Below are 26421 nucleotides of genomic sequence, written 5' to 3'. Positions count from 1 at the left end.
CCCACCCAACAAGGAGACACACTCATAAACAGCAGGCAGACGGAGTGAGAGTCAGAAAGACACAGGATCCTAGGGTAGCAGCAGTTCAAACAGCGAGGCAGACAGAAACAGAGTTTCACTGAGAGAAGATGTTTTATTAAAGGGGAGGAAAAGTCACACAGACACACTCCAACACACTAATAAACAGAGAGAGAGAAAGAGAGAGGGAGTTACACCCAGACACACAGACAGGTAGGAACAGGCAAAACCCAAGATACACTAGCTAGAAAGCAAAAGTCTAATAAGGACACAGATACTTTTCTCCCAGTCACACACTTACAAACACACACACACACACACACCGGTGCTGGTGCTCCTCAACACGTGGAGGAAGAAGCAAGCGAGTGGATGGATGCCTTTTGCAGACTCAGTGGCCTGGACCCTCTGTGGGTGAGTTTGTGATGCATTCACTGACTCTGAACTCACAATATTTTGTGTATATGTGTGTGTGTGTGTGTGTGTGTGTGTGCGTGCTTGCGTGTGTGCGTGCGTGTGTGTGCGTGTGTGTGTGTGTGTGTATGTTTGCAGATAATGTAGAGCCATGTCTTGTTCACTTATAAAGAGTTTGATATTTTTGGTACATCAAGCAAAGTTTTATTGTCACAAAAGTCATGCTTGTTTGATATACAGTATCCCAATATTAATTATGTTTATTAATGTTAAGCCTGCTGTTTATGTATATTTATGTATAACACACTAAGATGATTAATATGTTTTACTTACTCTCTCATGTAAACCGGTTATTCCTGACTATGGATGTCATTTTGTGATTCATATCTAATCTATCTAATCTAATCTATTAGATGTAACATTAGCCACATTACCATGCTGTTCTTGTTTCATTGGCAGTGTGGTGCAGCTCATTAGAATTTGATCAGGTCTTTACTTTCTATTACTACATAAAAGAATGAGAAATAATAGGCTTGTGTGTAGAAGAGGAAGAGAGGGGATTTGTTAACCTAAAAAATGTTAGTTGGCAGCGTTCAATCGAACAGGAAGAGAATCCCCAAACCAAACACTGACCTTCTCAGTTTGCTATGTGAGTGCACTAGAAATCTAACCTAAAACAAGTCTGAATGGGAGAACTTATCTTTGATGCGATTCAGTGTCAGTGTCAACATCACTCTGCTCTGTTATTCAGCACAATGAGATGCTCCGAGGTCACACTGTGTGAGCTGCTGTTGCTGGAAAGGCTTTTTAGTCTTGTACATTAGCAAACCTTCACATTCTGAATCTGGGCTCGAAAGTAGAAGAATGGCCGCAATCCAACTGGAAAGCAAAATTATTGAATGCGCTTGATCCCATCTTGCCCCCTTCCTCCTCTACACCCTCCTCCCCCTTTCTCTCCCTCTCTCTCTCTCTCTCTCTCTCTCTCTCTCTCTCTCTCTCTCTCTCTCTCTCTCTCTCTCTCTCTCTCTCTCTCTCTCTCTCTCTCTCTCTCTCTCTCTCTCTCTCTCTCTCTCTCTCTCTCTCTCTCTCTCTCTCTCTCTCTCTCTCTCTCTCTCTCTCTCTCTCCATGTCTCTCTCTCTCTGCCCCCCCCCCTTTCTGTTTCTCATTATGACTCTTTCTTGTTTTTTTGCTCCTGAAAAACCTCAAAACATCTACAAAGTGAAAGTAACCATGTGTATCTCATGCAGCTGTCTTTGCCATGAAGGTTCAAAGAACAGATGCAATGTTCTCAGCTACATTACATCCATCACGCATGCATCGGGGATGTATTTGTCCCACGTTGCCTGCAGATTACCTACAGTTATAGTAATCAGCTATACGCATAGTTTTAGGATGGCGTCATTGCTTATTCATTGGTCACAGCCCTAGGGTAGCACTGGGGGTTTATTTGGCTTTAAATACAGAAGAGGTTTGATGCAGAAACACATACCATGTAGTGTATTTAGGGTGGAAAAATTTGAAAGGGGCCAATTTAGGAGGTAGAAGTGTATTTAGTTACTTTATTTTTACATCAAAATGTCCTGTAATTTGACAAACAAGACAAAGTCTAGGTGAAACTGTCATGAATGATCGATGCCTTCTAAAATGAGCGTCTTTACTTCATACTGTATATGCCACATACTCACATTAGACACATAATGCTGTTTTGCTCATAACTCAGTGCAAGGTTCCCATAATTTAACTTATTAGCACATGAACTGGATGAATTACAAGGTTATTAGTCACTGCATTGCTCTATCAAGTCTAGAGAATGTAAAAAGGGACGTTCAGCAGATTTGAGTTCACATCACTGTGTTTGTCAGGTAAAAATAGACACCTTGCTGCACCCACACTGTTGGCACTTCCTAGTTTTACTGAAACCACTTCATCCAAGGGTGAGAAACAGGATAAGGACTGAGCAAAATGCACAAGAAAGTACCTGGAGAGGGTTTGACAAGTTGGATTTCTCACATAAAAGTGCTCTGTTCATCTGTCTGCCATTGACCGCAGGAGTCAGAAGAGTCTGTGAAAGTAGCCTCCCACTCACTGCCGCTCAAGAGATTTATCACTTAAATGGATTTTGGTGCATCAGTGCTCACAGAGAACACTAGTATACAGTATGCAGTAACCTGGTATGTGTACCTACACATATATTCTATGGGAAATTTAGGTAGCCTACAATTAGACTCTGAATCAGAACCCTTGCGGCAAACAGTAAAGATTGGTGGTATTTCTGAATTAATCACTGTACATGCTGTGACGTGCCACCTCTCAACCCAACCAAGCAGCGGCATCTTTCTGAGTGAAGTGCGTCTTACCTGTCGTGGTTCACTGACAGGGCTGTGGGTTGACGATTGTTACATAATGATCCAACAGCTGCCACCAATTGTGCCCTCTCTCCCTTATCCCACTTGGGAGTCTACCAGCAGGGCCAGACTGCTCCGCCGTGCTAGAAGCTTTAAAACCACATCCTGTGGTGACTCCGCAAGGGCAGCATCGTTAGCACAGCCAGACACCCTGCCCCTCATTAGGCCTGTGAGGTGATAAACAAGGGAAGCAAGACAACAACACGCCACTTAGCTTCTGGTATTTCTTTTTTTGAATAACATAAAACCTATGCTTCTGCTGCTGTTACATAATCTCAAACCTTTGGCAGCTTTTGCCCAACACACCTCGTCTGCATGGACTTTTACTGTTTATAGGCTTCATTATTAGTATAATCCTTGACCTCACATTTTAATGTGTTGACAGCTTACATTGTGCTACTCAAATTAGGAAACAAGCCAGAGACGTGGTCAGAAAAATTCCCAAACTGACTCAGCTTTTTAGCAAGAGAAAAAAAGGCCTCTTTCAACTCACACTCTCAGGATTGGGCACAGACACATTTTTTGTTGACTTGCTGTGGTTTCACTCTCCACTGCCTTGATGGATGAAACGTAGGACTTGCACCAAGTCTGAATTCTCTGGACTTGGCCCTCGCCTGCTCTGTCTCTCAGATGATAGATATAATCTCACAGTTTTACCTCAGTTTTTGACTCTTAGACATACTGTGTTTATCTGAACTTCTCTTTGTTGCAGGACTGGAACCGTACGTGGTACACTGCCAACCCAGACCTGACCCAGTGTTTTCAGAACACGGTACTGGTGTGGGTCCCCTGTATCTATCTATGGTTGCTGGGCCCTTTCTACTGCCTTCACCTCTACTGCCATGACCGTGGACGCATTCAAATGTCCTGCCTCTGCTCCGCCAAGATGGTGAGACACAGACTTTGGCCAGTCTTCAGTTTATTGTTCAAAGCTTTTCACACGACTCAAATCAGACACAAAAGTTACATTTCTGCCAGTTTTTCTCAACAACGTCAACAGAAATATACAGGCAAATGTGAATGTAGAACAAGCAAGTTTCTTCAATCAGTCTTTCAGTACTTTCCTGTCCTGTTCAGGTGTTGGGTTTCCTGCTGGCTTCCTTTGGCTTTGTGGAGTTCTTCTACATCCTGCTGGAAAGGAGCCAGGAGATCCAGCAGCACATGGTCTTCCTTCTCAGCCCAATCATTCGCAGCATGACTGTGGTAAATACTGAGTCTCTTTCCTAATTTTGTGCTTACCCACATGTTTATATCTCTGTAAACAAAAAATTATCACACATTTTGTATGACACTTGCATCAGTATGTTAAGGATTGATGAACAGGTTCCTGTAAAGTAATGGCACTAATGCATGCAATGTGTGGAGCAGAGTATAGCAGAAAAGACAAAAGTTCATTTCATACATACCAGTGAAATATGTATTTATGTATGAACCTATATAGACTGCCAAGGAATCATTAGTTTTACAAAGTCCCAATGCATCCACGTTAACTATTGAGCAATGGCACTGATTTATAGTCCAACTGGCACATCTGACATCCATATGCGTCGCTCTGAGTAACAGAGAGGTTTTGGGAATAGTAGACATGTGAGTCCTGCTGGCTCACATGTCAAAGCGTAGACAAATGAAAAAATATATAGTCTTTGGACAGTATGTTGGCCAGACACTGAGGTGCAAAGATGCACAACCAGGGATAGATTTATCGTGCTGCAGGCAGTGCAAATATTACAGTACCCCGTAAACACACTGTGTATTTGACCATCAGTCATCAGAGTGCAGAGTACATATGTAATGACATCAGTTACTATTTGATGTGGAATCAATGCATGAAAGTAGGTGGAAAGTCTCAGTGCAATGAAAAATGTGATTTGTAGGTGCTTTGTAAGTGTCATAAAGAAAGAATGTATATAAATATATTAGATTCATGCTTTTAGAGGTATATTCTCTTCCAGGATCTTCCAAGTTATTAATATTAATATATTGTATTATATATTTTATTGTTTCCCCCACATCACTTGTGAACCCAAGATGGACGTTTAGTCAGTCATGGACTCGCATGCAAATAAGTTGTTCAGAGGTGGACGTGCCTTGACTAATCATGTGCTCTAAATCAAGCTCATTTGAATCTCTTCCAATCTTTTGGTTCATCTTTAAAAAAAACACAAAACCGCCAGATACAAAGGTGATGAACACACAATTGTAGCCTATGTTAGACCTAATTATATAGAAAAGGTTCAGTCTTTATATAGGCTACAGGTGTGCTGTTAAACTGGAAGTTTTGACGCCAATTTCTTCTTTTAGCGCCATTGTTCTGACCAAAACTGTATTTAAGGTGCAACATGTTTAATTGCAATGCCTCTGCAGGAAGGAAGAAAAGATAAAGGATGAACCGTTCATTCAATTTCTATCAGAAAAGGACCCGAGGTTTTGAATAAACAGGACCATACCCAAAATCCATAGTATATAGTACATAGTATCCACATGATTTTGTTGGAGAGAAACAACTCAAATGTTTAGATCCAAATCAGCGCAAGACCTGCAACAGATGTATGCGGTCTAGATGAGATCTTTAATCTTTACAAATGTTGTTTGTCTCTTCTCCTTACAAACAACTTGAATCAAACTATTATGCCCCCCCCCCCATACCTCAATCATCTTAGCATATAAGGTAGGCTACAGAACTTTATTTATAAAAGATAAGGGCTGGTGTGCAATTAGAGAAATGTTTTCAGTGGTTTGTGTTGATGGAAACAGCCCTGAATGTTTCTCACTCCCACTCATTTTTGGCAGATTTTAAATGATACTTAAATGATGAGTAGGAGCAAACAGAACAGGGGTGCAGTTCACAACATGGGTGGTGTGGCAAGCTTAAAATGTTGTTTATCTTCAGCAGGAGTTGTTATAAAAATCAGGGTTACACAGCTAGTTAGATGTTTTAACTTATACGATGTCTGTTCTTATATTATATGTCCTTAGGGCACTTCCCTTTATTGCCGTTTTCCTGAGACTGGCAGGGTAAGGTAAAGTTCAGGTTAATGTATAAATAGAGGAATTTCAGAACAGAATGAGGCCTAGGGACAGGTCAGAGAGGTGACATCTAGATTGGGGACATACTAGCTACTCTTTAGGGGATATGTTGAAGAAAGCTGTTTAAATGCATTATATGCAAATTGACTGTTAACAATTTACAGGGGTTGAGACAGCCCATCTTCAGGAAAATGTATAAGAACCAACTGTTAACGCTCCTCAGAGAGCCTTTTTCTCTGTAACCCCTTTAGTGTGTTGCAGGGTGAAATGCTCCTCTTGTACAAGAACAATGAATTCAACTTAAACTTTGATGCTTTGATTCCGATCCTCCTTATTTAAGGGTTTTTAAAATTCCCGTAACAGGAGTGATATATGAATTACAATGCAGGACAAGGGTGCTGATTCCACATAGGGAGGGTTGCTGTAGCCCAGTGAGCCTCTAAAGCTGACCCACAGAACTTTATAGCTTTACTCACAAAGCTTCCTCTCTCTGCAGCCTTACACAGGTCCTGCACAGTCTCACTCTCTTAAAGTCAGACAGCAGTTCCCACCTGTGGTCTTTTCAGACTACTGAGTAAATAACAGCACGTGTTTCGGTAAAAATACACTGAGACGTCTCTTGTATCGAGGTATACATTTCAAAAAAGGTTGTTTATTTTGAGGATTTCATTTATCACAAGCGGTGGGCAGACAACAAACTAAACAAAATCATTAAGTGCTTGTTGTCAATCTTTTGCCAGACCTATCTTTATAAAAGAACATAATTATCTTGATGTTGACTGCAGCCACCCACCACCACCCGTTCCCTGGGTGCAGGCCTGGAACACTGTGCTCTTGTTGCTCTGACCAGCCTGTTTTGTTGCCCTTCAATGTATGGGAATGGTTTTGCCTGAGTCAGTCAACCCACGAACAAATCATGGTCACTATTGATGAAAAGTACACACACAACACTGACTATAATCAGCAATACCATGACGTAAAACTCCTATTCCTTCCCCAGCACTGCACACTTCCCAAGTAATTATAAGGTAGGGTTTTGATTCGGGGGTTAGTGATGGACTTAGTTCCACCCACTGACTTGTGCAAACAGATGGGATGATGGTTTGCAGCAATATGGCAAGTCAGAGTGGAAGGCTAGGAATAGGAGGGTCGTATCCCTGTGTCAGCTATACGTTTCCTTCACTTATGTTAAGGTTCAGATTTTGGCTTATTTAATCTCAACCACAACCTCATAATCGTTTAGGACTTTAAGTACCCACAGTCAAGGACATAATGTTCTTGCTGTGGGCTTCTTACCAACTGCTGTACTCTGGGTCTGATAGATGTCCCATAGACAACTTGAGAGGTTTCTCTTAAAAGCAAGAGCTGGGGAAAAAAATCATGGTGCCATATTGGATTATATTTTTTTATTCACTTTCCCTGCTATCATCAGCCTTGTTACCAGATATAGTGGCAGCTGTTTTTAATAAGGAAACTTTAGCACCAAAAAGCTGACAAAGTTACTGACTACCTGGTGAACCGAGTGGACAGATATTTCCCTCAGGAGTTGGTGGAGACCAAATTAGAGCTAAAAGGAGAGTGATTATTGGACACAAACACCTCCAAATAAATACTATTGTTGCTTCATGTCAGCCAGATGTGTAAATAAGCAACTGTCTGCACTATTTTATAAAGTGAGTAAAGTGAGACAGTCAGTCAAGACAGAGTATGAAAGTAACAAGCTTCAAATCTTTGGGCATTCGTGTGCTTGGAGTTTGCTGTATTCACATCCCCTCTGTAGGTGTGCCTTTGGCTTCAACATCCCAAAAGACATTCAAGTAAAGTGGACTGGAGACTCTAAATTCCCCATTGGTATGATTGTAAGCGCCTGTCTATCTGTACTCATCCTCCAACAGAATGTGTGTAGAGGAAATGAATGAACAAGAGAATAAATAATCAGTGTGTCACCAAAGCAGATACATGAGAACCTTGGATATTGTTTACATCAACCATCACACATCAAGATGCTCACCCTGTTGACCACCACAGAAATCTCCACAAAGTGTATCAGGTTGTTGATGGGAAAAACTTATATAATTACCAGACCGCTACAGTTTATAACAGGACAGTTTTGTGGCTCATCTCAAAGTAACCAATGTGGTACTCAGTTTAAAACCGACACCCGCTTTCTCTCCACTTGGTGATGAGCTGGCATGACAAAGTGACGTCTCACTTGGCCAACTACTCAGAGTGGGACCAATTATAGTGGTTCAATGGCAGATGCGTGACTCCTCAAAATACAGGCAGACAGCTGTGTCCAAACACTGAATCAGTCCTACTTTTGAGAAAACATTACAGCATGGAGTTTGTTTTCTACGGAAAGTATTAAATAACATTAAGCAATGTGTGCAGGGGATGCAGCATACCGTACATGTGTCACTTTTTATAGGCGGAAATCAGCCAGATCACATCTGTGCCTATGGCCAGGGAAAACCCTGAAAGTTCCTTCTCAAAACCACCTTCAGCTGCATTAGATCAGCCTGAATCTGATTATACCCTCCATGCTCTGTTGGCAGTAATATCAGCCACTAATACAGGATGGACAGTGCTTTTTTTGATTCAACTCAATTAAAGTGGAGTCATTTTTTCCCAGAGGAACTCCATCTTGGCTAAAAATTCACAACCAAAACAAGCTTAGCTTAGAATAAAAGCTTAGAGCTACATAGATACTAGCTATAATAAAGTTCATTGCTCAAGTTCAAAAAGTCATTTCATACTTGGAAATCACGTTTTCCCGTCAGTGGAGTCGCTCCAGGCTGTTCATAAACGTGGCATCACAGATTTGACTTTTGGCTCACAGCTCTGGCTCATGGTGCAGAGTTGTTTCTTCTCTCATGCTGCAAGAACTGCACATGTGAATTCTTAAATTAAGTCTTTTGTCTCTCTATGTGTGTCTCTCTCTAGATCTTGGCCCTATGCATCATCCAGTTGGAAAGAGTAAGAGGCTGTCGTTCCTCTGTATTCCTTTTCCTGTTCTGGGTCTTGGCTGTTGTCTGTTCCCTGGTGCCTCTCAGAGCTAAGATCCAGCTGGCCTTGGATGAGGTATGACTTTTATTATGGACTATTAACACTTACTATACCATTTAATATAAAATAGAAATATCAGTACTATGTCCTACTGTATGTATTAACACATGATGCCGATCATCCAAAAACCTTTCAACAATACTGTCTATATTAAAGATGAGGAATAATTCAGAGGTAAAGTAAATGTCTTTTTCAGGTTTGAACTCTGTGACCTGCAGTGTCAAAAGAAACTGTGCAGGACTACCCATAGTCTAGACATGAAACTCCAGAAGCACAGCTTGAGATATACCCTGTGTCAGCAAACAGTTTCTATTTCATCCCCCTATTTCAACCAAGGTAACCTAAAGTTAACCAAGTGTTGGAGGATGACACTGCCAATTCTGGTCAAGCTTGTGTGTGTTTAAGTTTTCCTTTTCTTCCTGTGTCTCCTGTCAGAGACACTACAATCATTGTTGTATGGGGTAGGTTTTTATTTAGGCGCACGTAGCCGTGGGGCAGTCACATTTGCATTTCTATAAAAAACACACAAACACACACATCCATATTTCTGTTTTATCGTCCTCAGTGTGACATTCCCACACTGCTTGGGGGAGAGTAATGATGGCCCTGGGATAAATTCTGGTGAGACATGGCAGCCCAGGGTCAGACCAGAGGAACGTCAGTGCTGTGTTTATGAGCCTACACTGCTGTAAACACAGCCAGATGGAAATCTATGCATCCGCACATAATGCAAGGCCATTTAGAATTTTGGCACAGATGTTTTCTTTTCATGCATTCACACACGTGCGCATATGATACATACGTGGACACACATATATTTCTTCATATCATATATCTACATCTCGATAAACCAAATTCATATGACCAGATTCTGTTCATCAGTTTTTTCAAGTGCAGTGCTTTGTTATAGGAGTTAAGGGCACCACCACACATTACAGTAGGTACAACAAGACTGATATTAAATGCTATGCTGCAGTGTCAAATATGCAGAAGATGCATTCATTATTTCCAGTGCACAAGTTGCCTGAAAGTCCTAAGATGGAGCAAGGACCGCTCACTGCACCCTAAAACCAATAAAACAAAGGAAGTTATTGTTGAATTTCACTCAAAAGTTAACTCCCATTGAAGTTCAACATTTGGAAGAAATACGCTTACTCACTTTATCCCCAAGTTAGATGAAAAGAATGATACCACTCTGACATTTCTATGGTAAATAAGAAGCTACTGTGAGCTAAATAAGCTTAACTGAAAACCAGGGGGAAACAGCAAGCCTGGCTTTAAAGCTCACTAATCAACATTTCCTATCAGATTTGTTTAGTCCCTAAAAGAAATGTGTACAAAAATTGAGTGTAAAAACAATGTTTTGTGATTTTATATGGTGTCCATCTAGTATACAAGTAAACAAATAAGAAATAACATTAAATATATAATATATTTAATATATAACATATAGTTTTAGGTGCTGGTAAGCACATTTTGTTACCTTTGATGGAGCTAAGCTAGTTGTTTACCTATTTCCAGTCTTCTAACTAACCTCTGCTTGTGTCTAGCCTCTATATTTAGTGCACAAACAATGACTCTCAGCTAAAAAAGCAAATAAGTGTATTTCCTAAAATTATAATATAAAGATAGATATAGGATAGATATTCAGATTAAATTAATCAGATAGATCAAGAAATCTGACATACCTCACATACCAGATTATTACATTATTTTCTTGTGCTTTTGTGAACAAAAGTGTTGTCAGCTCACATTTAAATATTTTAGACATTTTTTAAATATTTATAAAGAAAGTGTCTAATTCACATTGCAGCAATGACGGCTCCAGTTGACAGAGTTCATGTTTGTGGATTCTTAGTTGCTTGACCTACATTTTTCCCACTCTCCCTCCAACCATGCTGACCCTGTTTTTCACTATGTGGCCGGATCCATTTGGCCCCTTCATATCTCCTTTCTGGGCACAGGACCACATTTTTCAGAGAAAGTCACTTTACTGTTTACCATGGCTCTGAATTTCATACATACCCCTACTGCTGCACAGGAGGCTGCTGTGGCAGTGGCGTTGACCCAGTAGTTGACAATGCCTCTGCCAAAACCCACAATTTCTCTATGTCAAGAATAACATGTGAGTCCTACATTTCACAAAAGTCTCCGAGTGGTTAATATCACAGCTGCACCCTTGATTGAAAGCAAGGCTGCTGGTTTGTAAAACCACAATCTCCCTATTTACAGATACGGACTCTTAGCGTGACTGAGGCTGCTTTAACTATCGCTTCATTTATATAAAGTACACCATTAAAGACTTTGGGTTTTCACCCTGATTTAGCTTAAACGTCCAAAATACTCTTTATTGTGTCTGTGATCTTGGCATAAAAAAAAACATATCCTCTGCTATACAATGTGTAAGCTTGGGAAAAGCCATGTAAAGAATTTAGTGTTGTTGTGAAACTACACACAAAGCCACAGTGAAGAGAAATAAGACTGTATGCCACAGGATGTTGTGTGATTTGTTAAGTAACGTTGAAAGAGATGAAACAGCCAAAACAGATTTTGAAGGTCTTGATGCAAGGAAAATGTTATTTTTCTGTGGCATGTGCTCTGCCACAAAGCCAATTAATTGTGTCTTTGGTTCAAGATAAAAGTAGAACTCATCTGGAGTAGTTTAAAGCAAGAAAATTGGAGGAACTGTAAAGATTCTGGTATTTTGAGCTCTGTCCTTAATCTTTGTTTTCCTATTCAACAGGGCATTGCCTCTGATATTGTACGGTACCTCGCCTTCTTCTCCTACTTCACAATCCAACTAGCCCAGCTCTTCCTGTGTTGTTTTGCTGACCAGCCTCCAGAGGGAAAAACTGTCTTGGAAAAGGTAGGCAGAGGAGAATGTATCCCACTTCCGTCAAAAACCTTCCACTCCGATCCAATACCCAGGAAAGAAAATGCCTGAGCAGCTATCTTGTGGTTTTCAACTTTTGTTGTCAAGACACTTTTCCCTTTTGGAGGAAATGATGTGATTCAACTCCCTCCCTCTTTTCTCTCCCACTCTCACTTCACCACTTTGGCTTCCTATGAGGAGTGTGTGAATGTGTGTGTGTGTGTGTGTGTTTGTTTGTTTTTCTCCTGCGTACCATCAACGCAACTCACTCCGTCAGTGTTGGAGAACATCATGACCGCTGCAACCACACAACAGCACAGGCATCACTTAATAGTCATCTCACTATCCCATCAAACATGAGCGTGAGGAAATGTTTTCAAGCTCAAAATAGCAAGGTGGTTCAGGACAGATGACAGGTGAATGAAAATGATCTCCTAATCAATCAAACAGACACGTGACATAATATTTCCCTGGTGATAAACAATCAAAATAGCTGGAAAAGTCCCTAACAAACTCTTGGCCAGTGGTAAGGAGGAGAAGCCGCAGTCTGGCGTGGTAGACACACCCATTGGTCGTTCCTTGGTGTGTCCTCCGCTTCTTCCTCCACCTACTCCTCCTCTCCGCCCCACGCTCTGGTTAGAGTTACTCACAGGAAGAGAGGAAGCGAAGGGACGAAGAGCAAGAGTGCTGGTAATGAAGAGAGCAAACACCCTGGTGAGGGGGAGGCAGGGTGGAGAGATGCCATAAAGCATGTGTGAGAGGACAAACTTTCTGTATGTGTCTGTACGTCTGTGTGTATGTGTATCCTCCTGTTGGAGAGTTTGTTGATGACACATTTCCGCTCTGTCTGCACTAGACCTCAAAACGTCATCTTCATACTGAACTCTATTTATTCTGTCCTGTGGGAGTTCATGGCCTCTGCACAATAGACCACCTGATTGTACAGAGCTGTTTACACACATTAGCCTTCTTAAACACACTCCTCACAAGTGTACCATTCAACCATCAACGGGCGGCCTCTGTGAAGCTGTGTGTGTGTCTCGAAAGCCTTTAAGCGGCAAGAGATTTATTGCGAAAACAACACTGAGTCTGGTCTTTAATCTGTTGCAGAATCCCTGTCCCGTGAAAGATGCCTCTTTCCTGTCAAAGATCCTCTTTTGGTGGTTCACTGGGTAAGATGGTTCTTCAAAACCCTTTCATTTTTAGGCTTCGGCTGACTCACTGCAGCAACAGTGTGTACTTGTTTACAATAATTTGTGTGTTTTGTTGACGATTATCTGAGTGAATCATGTCTGCACTCCATCCTCAGGCTTGTTGTGAAAGGATATCGCACCCCACTGGCAGCAGAGGACTTGTGGACCCTGAGGGAGGAAGACACGTCACATAAGATTATCTCTGAGCTGCAACAGGACTGGACAGCTGAGTGTGCCAAAATTCAAAAGTGAGAACTGATAATTGATGACAGGCAGTGTTCAGGAACTGTAATGGTCACCATGTTCACAATCCTACTTTAAGTGTATTAGCATTCCAATATGGGAAGGCATGCTGCTTAATGAAAAAGTAGAGCTGAGTCTGATGGGAATCACCCAGGATATTACAGTTTATCCAAAAGGAGGCATGGCTGAACACCAAATCCCATGAAAATCCAAAAACAGTTGAGACAATTTGCTCAAAATCCACAAATGTAACCCTCATCGTGGTGTTACATTAAAAAAATCAGACAATTGGGGCAGTCGGTAGCGTAGTGGGTCACTCCCCCTCTCTCTGCCCCCTGCTTCCTGTCTATCTTCAGCTGTACTATCATAAAAGGCCCAAAAAAAATCAGACAATCAAAGTCAGTAGTAGTATTTGTTGTAGCACTTGTTGAGATATTTCAGTCAGGACCAAAGTTTTGGACCAACTCAGTGTAACACAGCTGTCACGTCATGTCTTTATTGACGCAACCAAGGTTGAGACATTTTGAGTTTTAGTCCGTAGCATTGGTCAAGTTCTAAAAACACTGAATCCTACATTTCCCACAATGCAACCGATGCCTGCACACATCTCCAAGCCCAAGCCTGATGATCTCATCAGGGTTATTTTTGTAGACTCTTGCTCCACATTGAGCCATAGGAGATATAATAAACTGACTTTTATGTAGAAAATCTTAGAGTACCCCTTCAGTGGCCTTGCGATTGTCTGACTAATCTTCTATGTTTATTAACCAATAGTTTTAGCAAGACTTCCCAGAGACAAGATATATGCAGAACATGCACATGCTGTCTTTCATGTTTCCTCTGGCCCATGTGGCTTTCTATTTTTACCCAGACTTATGATCCACCATACAGCTCTGACTATTGTCACAGCTTAACAACCAAAGAATCACTTCCATTTTATTGCAATGTGGCCAAATGTCAGCATGGTGCCGGTTGAATTAATTGCCCAAGCAGAGCATGGCTAAGCTATGATTGCGGTAAATTGTAACTCAGGATGTTTCATCACCGGAGGCCTTTTGGGCCAAAAATAAGTCCAAAGGAGTTTGAGGACATACTGCACCATAATGTCAAGACAAGAGCCCTCTGTCATTTTCAAAGCTTGTTAACATGATCCAGCGCTTTGAAGATAAGTCGTTAAGTCCAATAATTATGTCAGCAAATAATGTTTTAAACTGCTGCTGGCAAAAAAGTCCATCAGTGATGTTACGAATAACAACAGTTTTTTTCTTTTCAGTCTGTTTCACATTAAAGACTTAAAAGGCGCCAGCACCATGTTGGGCTATCTCTGACACAGCTGTCTTGTCTGTAACTGCGCTCTCCCACTATGACAGGCAGGAGAAGGCCTTGGCGTCGGGTGCTGCATTGGGGAGCAGACTGCCAGACCAGGCTCAACTTCTCAGGAAGCTGCAGAAAGAGCAGAGCTCTGGCTTCTTCCTGCTCAGGACGCTGGCTCGCAAGTTCGGTCCATACTTTCTGACCGGTACCCTGTGTATCATATTCCACGATGCCTTCATGTTTGCCATCCCCCAGGTGCTCAGGTAAGACTTAAAAGACCACCAAAACCCTAAGTCTGCTCTCACCATGAGTTCACCCTGGCAATAAATAGCTGTGGTGTGCTGTGCCAACGTTTGGAGATATTAGCTCTATCCCAACCCAGTAAGCTCAGGGGTATTTGGTTTGTGGTGCAGACAGTCCCCAAAATAACGAGATAATCCACAGATGTTCTTGTGTACACTTCACTCGTTCTGCATGAAAATAGAAATTGGGCAGTTGTGCTTTGATAACAACAAGTTGTCAATAAAATTGCTCATAAAATGGCAACTACTGCATGTAACTGTGTCATTATATCTGGAAAGAGATGTTGTTGTTGAGTTTTTCAAATATAACTTCAGTGCTCGGACTCCCACAAACCAAATGGCATTGAGTGCACCGTATTAAGGGAAGCTGCAGCCAATATCTCCAAACCTCAGTTCAGACTGGAATTACCTGAATGGACAGCAAACCAGGCTAGAGTAAAAATAGCTTTTATTGTGTTTTTTGGGATGAACTGTCCAAATGAATTTGAAGATTTAAGTTAAAGCGATGATATTTTTGCAGCATGATAATTTAATTTAAAGGGTTTAGCAGTAAACAAAAATACCACAGTCTATATAAATAGATAGTTACAGCTGTATAAACAACTCTTTGGTTATCACCTCAGATATCACCTTCATTGTCCTATTTTCAAAGATTTGTGACACCAACAACCAAACAACAACAGAAGCTGGCAGTAGTGAAAACAGGTCATGCTGACCCCGCCACCCGCCGGACCATCCCACTAGCCAGACTGGAATGTTGTTGTTGATGCACAGCACAGAATCAGTGGAAGTGTTAATTACGGTCATGGAGCTGTGAGCAAGAAAAGTAGACGAGACCACAGTCCTCTGTGCTCCAGTAAGGGGGAAAAGGCAGAGAGGGAGAGGAGGCTCTAAATGGCAGAAATGTTGTCGGACCACAATAAGGGAGCCGCTGGCCAAGTGTGAGGGCAGCCCGGCCACAAGCTGAGCACTGTTGTGCAAGCCAGTCGACCAGTAGCCACAGCAGCGCTCCAGGGCCATTGGTTTCAGGCACACAATGAAAGTCAAATAATACCAGATCGAATGAAAAAACACACAAAAAATTCATGTTGACAGGGTAAAAACCTGTTTGTGTCTGCTTTGTATCATTCACTACTTTCCAGGAATTATCATACATAGTAGTAGGGTTCTGGTGCTGCATATTCATGACACTAAAGTGCACTGAAGGTTCAAACAAAAAAAAAAACTGAACTGTGTGCAAAATACTGAACATCCCAGTAAAGTATTAATCATATTCTTCTCTTCCTCCACAGTCTTCTTCTGGGTTTCATGAGAGATGAAGATGCTCCGCTATGGAAAGGCTACTTCTATGCCACTCTAATGTTCCTGCTGTCCTGTCTCCAGTCCCTCTTCAACCATCAGTACATGTACACTTGCTTCACAGTGGGGATGAGGGTGAAGACAGCTGTTATGGGCTTGGTTTACAGAAAGGTCTGTATCCATGGATATGTAGCCGCTAACCTCTAGACACAATATAAAAATGCTTTCTATCCTCCCAGACAAGAAAACAGTACGCAGTGTATGATTAACAGCTTAAGCTAAGATGAATGATTGTCTGGAGAGTGTAAATTTATTGTACGCAGTGCGCTGAGAGCTAAAATGTCTTTGTCTCTTTTGTTGTCAATCCAGTCTTTGGTGATAAACAGCGCTGCCAGGAGGACTTGCACTGTGGGCGAGATTGTGAATCTGGTTTCAGCAGACACTCAGAAGCTCATGGACTTTGTGGTGTACTTCAATGCTGTCTGGCTGGCTCCCATTGAAATTGCTCTTTGTCTATTCTTCCTCTGGCAGGTATGTCAAAATGTAGTGTTTTCGCAATGGCGCTCATTTAAACCAAAAAGCCCTTGACACTATTCTTTGTTTTATTCAGCATCTTGGCCCATCAGCTTTGGCAGGGATTGCCACCGTCATTCTCATTTTTCCACTCAACGGATTCATCGCAAAGAAAAGAAGCAAGCTGCAGGTAAATGCTGTTACAGGAATCCTTCACACTTTCACTCCAGTAGCCCTGACATCTGGCATGTTAGGTCAGGGATGCCACAGCTGGTTTAGATAGTGGCTGAAGAGCCGTGTGGGTGTTTGGCCTGGATGGTACATTCTCTCTTGTCCTTTTGATGTCTGCCTCATATAACATGTTTGAAAAACAATGAGAGGAAAGGGTGGGCAGTAGGAAGACATAATTTTCTTTGGAAAAACAACAGGCGGTTCTGTAAATTTGGATGCCAATTTAATCGAACTTGGTCTTGAATGCGGTGACCGCATCCCTGGCCCTTTGTTGTTTCCTTGTCATAAAAATCACTAAAATGTAACAGGCAATAAATTCTTACAGAATTAAACAAGTTCCATGATGTTCAGGAAAACTGGAAGCTGTAACTAGAGCAGACAAACCCATGTTCACAAATGCATGTATTTGCTTTGGTCTGGTAATTGTCACAGTGACCCATTTTTTTTGTAATAAAATGTCAAAACATCTTTGTCAACAGGAGATTCAAATGAAGTTTATGGACGGCCGCATCAGACTGATGAACGAGATCCTGAATGGAATAAAGATCCTGAAGTTCTATGCCTGGGAGAAGGCTTTCCTGGAGCAAGTTTTGGGCCACAGAGAAAAGGAGCTCAAAGCCCTGAAGAAGTCTCAAATCCTTTACTCCATTTCCATTGCATCCTTCAACTCGTCGTCTTTCCTGGTAAGAGCACTGAACTGAAAAAGCTATTAATAAAACCTCCAAAGTTGGCTTCAAGAATGAGCCTGGTTATGTTTCCATGAAAAGACCAAAACCAGCAATTAATTAATTCTGCTAACAAAAATGTGTTCCCAAATCCCAAAACAGAGCTTATTCCACTGTGCCAAAGACCTACCGGCCTGCAAAATGTTGCAGGGAACATAAATATATCTACCTAATTTTATGGCATGTTTTTGAAACATTTCATCAAAAACCACAAATGCGAATCCCATGGTGACGCTAGAGAAAAAAGTCAAAAAACAGTCACCATCAATGTCTGTACCAAATTTCATCTTGATTTATCCAATTGTTAGATATTTTGTGTCTGGACCAAACCACCAGACTGACAGATCAACATTGTCTTCTCCAGAAACATGCTGCTAACGTGGCAAAAAATGAAACAAAGAAATTAAATTACATACTTGTGACCCATTTCATGTCTTCAGTAGGATCAGCTCGGCGCTGAATGCCACAGACAGGGTGGAGAAGTCAAAGAATACTGCGAGACAGACTAATGCATTGCTGTTGGTTTTTGTCTTTTCATGGGCTATATTGACAATTAAAGAAATTGAGAATAACACCAGCCTTATCCTTTAAATTGTGTCTCTAAAGATCACCTATCACACAAGCCTTTGCCTGTAAAGTTAACATTTAGCATCTTTTTTTCCCCAAAAGATTGCCTTTGCCATGTTTGGAGTCTACGTGACTATCGATGACAGGAATGTCCTGGATGCACAGAAAGTTTTTGTCTCGATGGCTCTAATCAACATCCTGAAGACCCCACTTAGTCAGCTTCCATTTGCTATAAGCACGACTATGCAGGTAGATGACATTTAAAGTATAAGTCATGATTGCTGTGAGATGTTTTCCCCATCTGTGGTGCCTGATGAGGTTTATTTTCACAGCCCTATATGACAGATACAGGTCAGTTAACCAACATTGACTCTCTTTTAGGCTATGGTTTCACTGAGACGTCTGGGAAAGTACCTGTGCTCCGAGGAACTCAAAGTGGACAATGTCTCAAAGGCTCCATTGAGTTCTGGTAAGAACTCCACCCATGTATAAACTATTACACTAAATGAATAAACTTACAATACTGCTCTGTTTAATTTAACCAATTTCAACAATCTGTTCTCCATACTGCTTGAAATCATAGGCTGTCATAATCAATATAAGCAGCCCACATGATTTTGTTGTTTATATCTGTGGGGTACCACAGCCTTGTATGGATCATGTGCACTGTCACTTCCTGGGTCCTGGGCTGACTGGTAGACAGGGTAATTATAGGATGTTCCCATTTAGTGGTAAAGCATAAATCACAGCATGAATTCAGACATATGATTCATAGAGAAAAATACTGCACTCTTCTGTCTATAATCTGTCAGCACTTCCTAAGACAGCTTGTGAAAAAGCAACAGCTCTGTAATTTGTATGATTAAGCAAATTCAGTTGTAATTACGCCCAGGCGGCACTATGACGAGTAACTTCAAGGAGGAGATTTTGTTTTGAAAGTTTGTTGCTCAGGTTGAAAGAACATGCCCTTTCTTCAGTGTTTATTGCAGGCTTTGTTCATTTTACTCAATCTTTCTGTTTTGTTCAGATGGGGAAGACGTGGCGATAGAAAACGGCACTTTTAGCTGGTCTGCAGAGGGCCCTCCATGTCTTAAAAGGTAGGAATTGTAAAAAAATAATAATAAAGAAAATGACTAAACCCTGAATAAAAACAAAAGGAGACTGGACAATTTCTGTCTTTGCTGACAGGATCAACGTGCATGTCCCACGAGGTTCCCTTGTCGCTGTGGTTGGACATGTGGGCAGTGGAAAGTCCTCTTTGTTGTCTGCCATGCTTGGTGAAACAGAGAAAAGAAGCGGCCGTGTTGCTGTTAAGGTACTGAGTTCATGTTCCATGTGCAAGTTCCATTCATATTTGAGGGTTTTCCTTTAATAAATACTGACAGTCTCCTCTGACATCTGTCTTCACAGGGCTCTGTGGCGTATGTGCCCCAGCAAGCCTGGATCCAGAACGCCACAGTCCAAGACAACATCATATTTGGCCGTGAAAAACTGAAGACATGGTACCACAGAGTGCTGGAGGCCTGTGCACTGCTGCCTGACCTGGATATCCTACCTGCTGGAGATGCTACAGAAATCGGAGAGAAGGTATGAAAATTGAGAAATGGAATTCCTATAAAATTTCTTCTTGATTCTAAATCTTCAGAGTTTTATCTAAACTGGAATAACTGTGTTTGTGCAGGGACTGAATCTCTCAGGTGGGCAGAAGCAGAGAGTAAGCCTGGCCAGGGCTGTCTACAGAAAGGCTGATGTGTATCTTCTAGATGATCCATTGTCTGCTGTTGATGCACACGTGGGTCAACACATCTTTGACAAAGTCATTGGACCAAAAGGAGTCCTTAGGGACAAGGTAATGCATGTAGCAAAACCCGTAACATGCAATTCAGTCTGTTCAGTTGAGCTGCAAAGAGCCAAAACATGATTTTACAACACCTAAACCGCATACAAGCATGTGACCTGCACTGTTGTTATAATAATATAGAAACCACCACTTTGCTGAAATCTTTGTTTTCAAGAAAACCTCAAATTAGTGTTGGATTGTGCTTATATCCTATTCTGACTTGTGTGGCTTGCTATACAGACCCGCATCCTGGTGACACATGGGATGAGCTTCCTGCCGCAGGCTGACCATATCCTCGTACTGGTAGATGGCGAAATCACAGAGAGCGGCTCCTACCAGGAGCTTCTCAGCCGCCATGGAGCCTTTGCCGATTTCATCCACACCTTCGCCAGCACAGAGAAAAAAGAGAGCGCCATACAGAGAGGTGAGGGAGATATGTGTTTCTTTGCATTTTGACAGTTCTTAGTTCTTAAACATATGTTAAAAATAAAAGTAAATGTCAATAAACAATTATAAAAAGAAAAACTTTACTTTTCTTGTAGCTGGTTCCAGGAGGTCCAATGCTCGTCTCAGCATGGTTGACTTCATGCCATTCTCCAGAGACCTGTCACAGGAGCAGCTCATTGGGTGCGTAAACTAACACATGAACTGTAAAAATTTTCATAAAGATGTTTGGCATCCTTTTTTTTACAAAACTGATATCTGGCCTCTTCATATCCTCCAGGGGTGACACCACTAATACCAACCTGCAGAATATGGAGCCTGTGTCTGAAACAGACCAGGAACAAGTCCCAGAGGATTTGGGCAAACTGACTGTGGTTGATAAGGCACGCACTGGAAGGGTAAGTTAAAAACGACTTGTTTGCTAACACGTTTGTCATATCAACTTTTAGTGTCTTTAGCCTTGTTTGTTTCTGCTGTCCCCAAGTAGCTTAAAAACAATTTAAATGAACTTGAAATTGTTGATCCAAAGATAAAGATAGAGTTTTCTAATTCCTTGAGATTGACTGGTACTTTTGTGTTGTTCTACAACAGGTGAGGTTGGATATGTACAAGAAGTACTTCAAGACCATTGGCTTGGCCATCATCATTCCCATCGTCTTCCTGTACGCCTTTCAGCAGGGCGCCTCACTGGCCTACAACTACTGGCTCAGCATGTGGGCTGACGATCCAGTTGTTAATGGCACCCAAATCGACACAGACCTGAAACTGACCGTCTTTGGCGCACTGGGCTTTGTACAAGGTTGGTTAGCAACATAGCATAAAAATGCGTAGATAAGATCAAATACAAGGGATGTAGGTTGCTCTGTTTAACTGAAATGTTGATCTTGAAGATAGGAAATTGTTCCCAAAAAAATTTCATTCACCCCTAGCTCTGATTTAATGAAACTTACCCCTCTTCTCAGGTATCGCCATCTTTGGTACGACTGTTGCGATCTCGATCTGTGGCATCATCGCCTCTCGCCACTTGCACATGGACTTGCTGATCAATGTGCTTCGCTCACCCATGTCTTTCTTTGAGTGCACGCCCAGCGGTAACCTACTCAACCGCTTTGCCAAAGAGATTGATGCCATCGACTGCATGGTCCCCGATGGCTTGAAGATGATGCTGAGCTATGTCTTTAAACTCATGGAGGTCTGCATCATCGTGCTGATGGCGACACCTTTTGCAGCTGTGATCATCCTGCCTCTCGCTTTCCTTTACGCCTTTGTACAGGTACATTTTTCTTCCTAACATTTAAACTCACCACTAAAGACTTTGATGTTTAGGTTTTTCTGGAGAGAGTTATGTTAAAGGTGGCAGCGCTAGAGCTGAGTTCCATTATAGTGTGTTATTGGAAAGCTCTGTGTTCCAAAACCAACCCTGCTGATTTTGCCGTTCACTTGTGTTTTGTTTCCCACCTGCTGACATAGATGTTACACACATTCACTTTGAATTATGGGAAAGCCCTCAGTGCTCCTTGTTGGTTTCACTCATTAAAGCTGGTGTTTTACTTTTCCACTGCGGGCTACAGAGCTTCTACGTCGCCACATCCTGTCAGTTGCGGAGGCTGGAAGCTGTGAGTCGATCGCCCATCTACACTCACTTCAACGAGACAGTGCAGGGTGCCAGTGTCATCCGGGCTTTTGGCGAACAGCCCAGGTTCATTCTGCAGGCCAATGAGAGGGTCGACTTCAATCAGACCTCCTACTTCCCCCGATTTGTGGCCACCAGGTGAGATGATGTGATTATAATGTGATTTAATTTAATTTCTATATTATTCAGCTGCAGTTTATGATGAACGGTGGTGATTCCAAGAGTTACCACGATTGCTGACTTTAGTAATGAGAATACATTTTGGAACTTGCCATCCCCACAGCTAAATTAATGTTACATCCACAGGTGGCTGGCAGTCAATCTGGAGTTTGTTGGTAATGGTGTGGTCTTAGCAGCTGCCATTCTCTCTGTGATGGGAAAAAACACCCTGAGCCCAGGCATCGTCGGTTTGGCTGTGTCACACTCCCTCCAGGTAAAAGGCTCTGCCCACAGACACACTCATGTATATGTTCGTACAGTAGCACTGCTGGTGCCCCAATACCCTACTTATTATATATATATTATATATTACATAAGTATATATAACATTGAAAGACGGCCAGTTTCACACACCACACAGCCTTGTACGACTCATTCCAGTTGCATGCTGCATGTGGCAATTAGAGGTTAAACTGGAAAAAGTGAAATATAAATACATGGCTTTGCTCAGTCAGCAAATGCATTTTCAGTGCAGTGAAGAAATCGATTTTATTTAAACCTCATTGCATTGGATTTCACAGGTGACTGGAATCCTGAGTTGGATTGTGAGATCCTGGACTGATGTAGAAAACAACATTGTTTCTGTGGAGAGGGTCAATGAGTATGCTGATACTCCAAAAGAGGTCAGTGTTTCCACACGCATACACAAATGCATGATGAGTTGTTGTGATACATTTGCAGAGTGCGTTTCCAAGTAACAATTTGGACACTAAATCCAACACCCTTTGTTATTGTCTCTTTCAGGCCAGTTGGAATATAGAGGGCAGCTCCTTGCCTGTGGCCTGGCCCCAGAGAGGTACTCTAGAGTTCCAGGACTACGGGCTGCAGTACCGTAAAGGCCTTGAGTTGGCTCTGAAGGGCATTACCTTGAATATTCATGAAAGAGAAAGGGTGAGTCATTTTATATGATAAAAGCAGTTTGCAGTCTTTTCAAGTCTCCATCCTGGATCACACAATTGCTTGAAATGAAGAGTTATGTCACACATAACTAAATCTAAATCTCTTTTCCAGGTTGGAATTGTGGGTAGGACAGGAGCAGGGAAGTCCTCACTTGCCCTGGGAATCTTCAGGATCTTAGAGGCAGCAAAGGGAAAGATCTTCATAGATGGAGTCAACATCGCAGAGATCGGACTGCATGACCTCAGATCACGCATTACTATCATTCCTCAGGTACGACAGCAGTAATAACAGAAGCTGAGCTCTGGCTTTCATCACATAAACTGTTTGCACTAGGTGCAATCCATTATCTAATGTTGACTAAGCTGTTCTAAATTGTATTGATTTTTTAATCTGGACAGCGTAATGAGGAACAACATCTGCTGTTCTCTCTCCTAGGACCCTGTTCTGTTTTCAGGCTCCCTCCGGATGAATCTCGACCCCTTTGACACTTACACCGACGAAGAGGTGTGGCGTTCGCTGGAGCTCGCTCACCTCAAAAACTTTATCTCTAATCTGCCTGACAAACTCAACCATGAATGCTCAGAGGGAGGAGAAAATCTCAGGTACACACGATTACACTGATATGACACACTGCAACACAGTTAAACCGCTATTATTATTATTATTATTATTATTATTATTATTATTATTATATTTATTTATTATTTTATTATTATTATTTTGTCAGTCACTATTACAGGGATATCCACACAAATATGCAAATCTAATGTGTGGTCAACTCTTTCTCTGTGCAGTCTGGGTCAGCGCCAGCTGGTCTGCCTGGCCAGGGCCTTGCTGAGGAAAACCAAGATCCTGGTTTTGGATGAGGCAACAGCTGCTGTGGACCTGGAGACAGACACACTCATCCAGTCAACAATCCGCACACAGTTTGAAGACTGTACGGTCCTGACCATTGCTCACCGTCTCAACACCATCATGGACTACACCAGGTAGCTACTGTACATTACAGTTCACTAAGTAGTCAAAGTTTTGTGGTATTTAGTGGACTGATAGAAAGCTAATTAGTGACAATTTGTATTATCAGTTATCCATTTCAAGTCACTGATCATGTAAAATACAAAATATTTGATAGTCAAAGCTTCTCCAACTACATTTAATGAAATGCTAATGACATGTCTAGTTATAGACCTGCTGGGTCTAAAATCAATCTCCCTCCTTTTTCAATGCTTTACAGAGTGATTGTCATGGACAGAGGCCACATTTCTGAGATGGACTCTCCAGCCAACCTAATTGCACAGCGAGGACAGTTCTACCGAATGTGCCGGGAAGCTGGTCTGGTCTAAGTCTTCACTGGGCTTTGTACCATGGAGCTGGTGTCTTGGAATAAAGATGTGGCACCTTATTTGTGTGGCTGTCCAACTCACGTTAAATCGGGCCATTCCAAGCTTTGTGGCAGCTCAAAACGCCTCTACCCACAAGGGCATTGTCAATGAATCTCAAGAGCAGCTGCTGACGCAGTCCCTATTTGTTGGTTTTTTAACACACACAGTCAGGAAAAGACATTGTTAACCTCAGACGATGAACATTTAAAAGAAAGCTACAGTGGATTGTTAGGAGTCTTCAAGCTATAAATATTGTATATAGAGTAGTGGAGTCAGTTTATTCCTTGTAAGGATTAAGCCAAGAACTGAAATGAACCATTTGAGTACCACAAATCTTAAGGATTTTCATTCTCTTTTTGAATGGAAGCTATATTATTTTTGTAGTTTTTGTAAGCGTTATGAAGCACATGACCTATTTTTTTTTAATGTTGTCTCAGGCTTAAACGTTGATGTTTACTCACACTTTTTTTTTTTGCCTTGTATAAAAAAAAATTGTAATTGTAAATTGATAGAAATCTATTTTGTCTTCTTGTCCCAGAAACTGGGACAGGAAATACTCTGACACACTGACCTTCAAAAGGTTCACCCTGGCAAACGAAGGGGAAGTGAGGTTTTCACAGCCGTCAAAACCTGAGCTGGAAGCAGTCAATTTGGAGTTTTTATAAGTCAGGGAAAAAGAGGAAAACATTGATGTGAGCCAAGACATTAGCAAACGTCCAACTATGTTGTGGCTGTTGTTTATTTCTGTCAAAGTAAACACATAAAAAGTCAATAGAGACCTTGCTGGTCAGATTTAACCTGACGCCGGTAGTGAAAACCGCCGTGAATGAGGAGAATGCCTCAAAACAATGGTGATAAGTCTCTGTGTGATTGTCTTTGCCTCCACCACACAACTCAGGCCATACATATATATGTAGAGATGAAAAAAAAATCAGTATTGTTCTTTTGGTGCTGACATGACAGACTGTAAATAGTCCACGTTGACCTTTACTCTTGATTCAAAGAAAGAACCCGATGAACTTTTCAAAGAGAAGAGGCATTTACTGTTTTTGTCTTACTGGTTTAGACAATATATTCTAAGAGAAACCCTATAGTTTATTTATGTCATATGACAAAATGCATTAAGTGTCCTTAAACTTCTGAGGATTGTATTATATTTATACTTTTTATAACAAAGCTTGTTCATTTTTCACTGACCATTTACTGTTAATGTACTGTCTTGATCCATACATCATGCTGGATAATAAAATTTATTTGAGTCTATAGTATGGTTATACTTGAATATACAAACTTTGTAAATGAGTGTGGGGAAATGCTCAATAAAAACACATTTAAATATAAAATGGTGATTTATCAGAAGGCTGTGCTCCAGAAGGAGCCCTCTGATGAATGACAGCTGACAGCTATAGTGACGATTTAGTTGTAAGCATTAATATCAGTTGCACAACTCCAAGTCGAGTCTTGAGCCGGCTGGAGGACATCTCAAGGCTTAATGAGCAAATTCAAAAAACGGGTGCATGCCATTTAGGTCTCTGATAGCGGATAACCATTAAATTAACACATGCCATGTGTCATGCACATGCCTGTAAAAAGACCATATTTCTATGCATGCAACCAGGGATGTGACTGACTCTGAATCCATCTACATTCAGGATGGATTTATTATTAGGACACTGACTGTCCTAATAATACACAATAATAAAAATAACAATGTTGACACACATGTTTAAGGGATGTAAAGCTTAAAATAATAATACACATCACACTGATATAGTATCCATGGTGTAATGTTTGCACAAAGAAATCAAGCGGTGGA

General features: G+C 41.4%; 1 protein-coding gene across 1 annotated transcript; it reads left to right on the top strand.

Annotated features, from left to right (window-relative positions):
• abcc6a (ATP-binding cassette, sub-family C (CFTR/MRP), member 6a) lies at window positions 1–25885 on the top strand. Its single transcript, XM_027282336.1, has 31 exons — window positions 1–429; window positions 3548–3724; window positions 3913–4038; window positions 8806–8943; window positions 11672–11794; window positions 12911–12972; window positions 13110–13241; window positions 14607–14813; window positions 16145–16322; window positions 16521–16682; window positions 16762–16854; window positions 17375–17578; window positions 18290–18436; window positions 18569–18656; window positions 19215–19284; window positions 19376–19502; window positions 19598–19774; window positions 19869–20036; window positions 20268–20451; window positions 20570–20654; window positions 20752–20869; window positions 21063–21270; window positions 21434–21744; window positions 22043–22242; window positions 22411–22537; window positions 22845–22946; window positions 23068–23214; window positions 23335–23493; window positions 23659–23825; window positions 24018–24212; window positions 24458–25885. Exons 1-31 carry the CDS (start codon window positions 388–390, stop codon window positions 24564–24566), a joined length of 4533 nt encoding a protein of 1510 aa, XP_027138137.1. The 5' UTR covers window positions 1–387; the 3' UTR covers window positions 24567–25885.
• Window positions 25886–26421: the final 536 nt, after the last annotated feature.

This window comes from Larimichthys crocea, chromosome X (assembly GCF_000972845.2).
Source record: "Larimichthys crocea isolate SSNF chromosome X, L_crocea_2.0, whole genome shotgun sequence".
Classification (NCBI taxonomy): Eukaryota; Metazoa; Chordata; class Actinopteri; family Sciaenidae; genus Larimichthys; species Larimichthys crocea.
The sequence above is the reverse complement of the archived record's forward strand: the minus strand, read 5'-3'. Positions and strand labels throughout refer to the sequence as shown.

Coding starts and splice junctions, on each gene's coding strand:
- abcc6a (XM_027282336.1), top strand. CDS start 388: ATGGATGCCTTTTGCAGACTCAGTGGCCTGGACCCTCTGTGG. Junction 16,855..17,374: donor AGAAAAGAAGCAAGCTGCAG/GTAAATGCTGTT, acceptor CTTTGTCAACAG/GAGATTCAAATGAAGTTTAT. Junction 19,503..19,597: donor GCGGCCGTGTTGCTGTTAAG/GTACTGAGTTCA, acceptor CTGTCTTCACAG/GGCTCTGTGGCGTATGTGCC.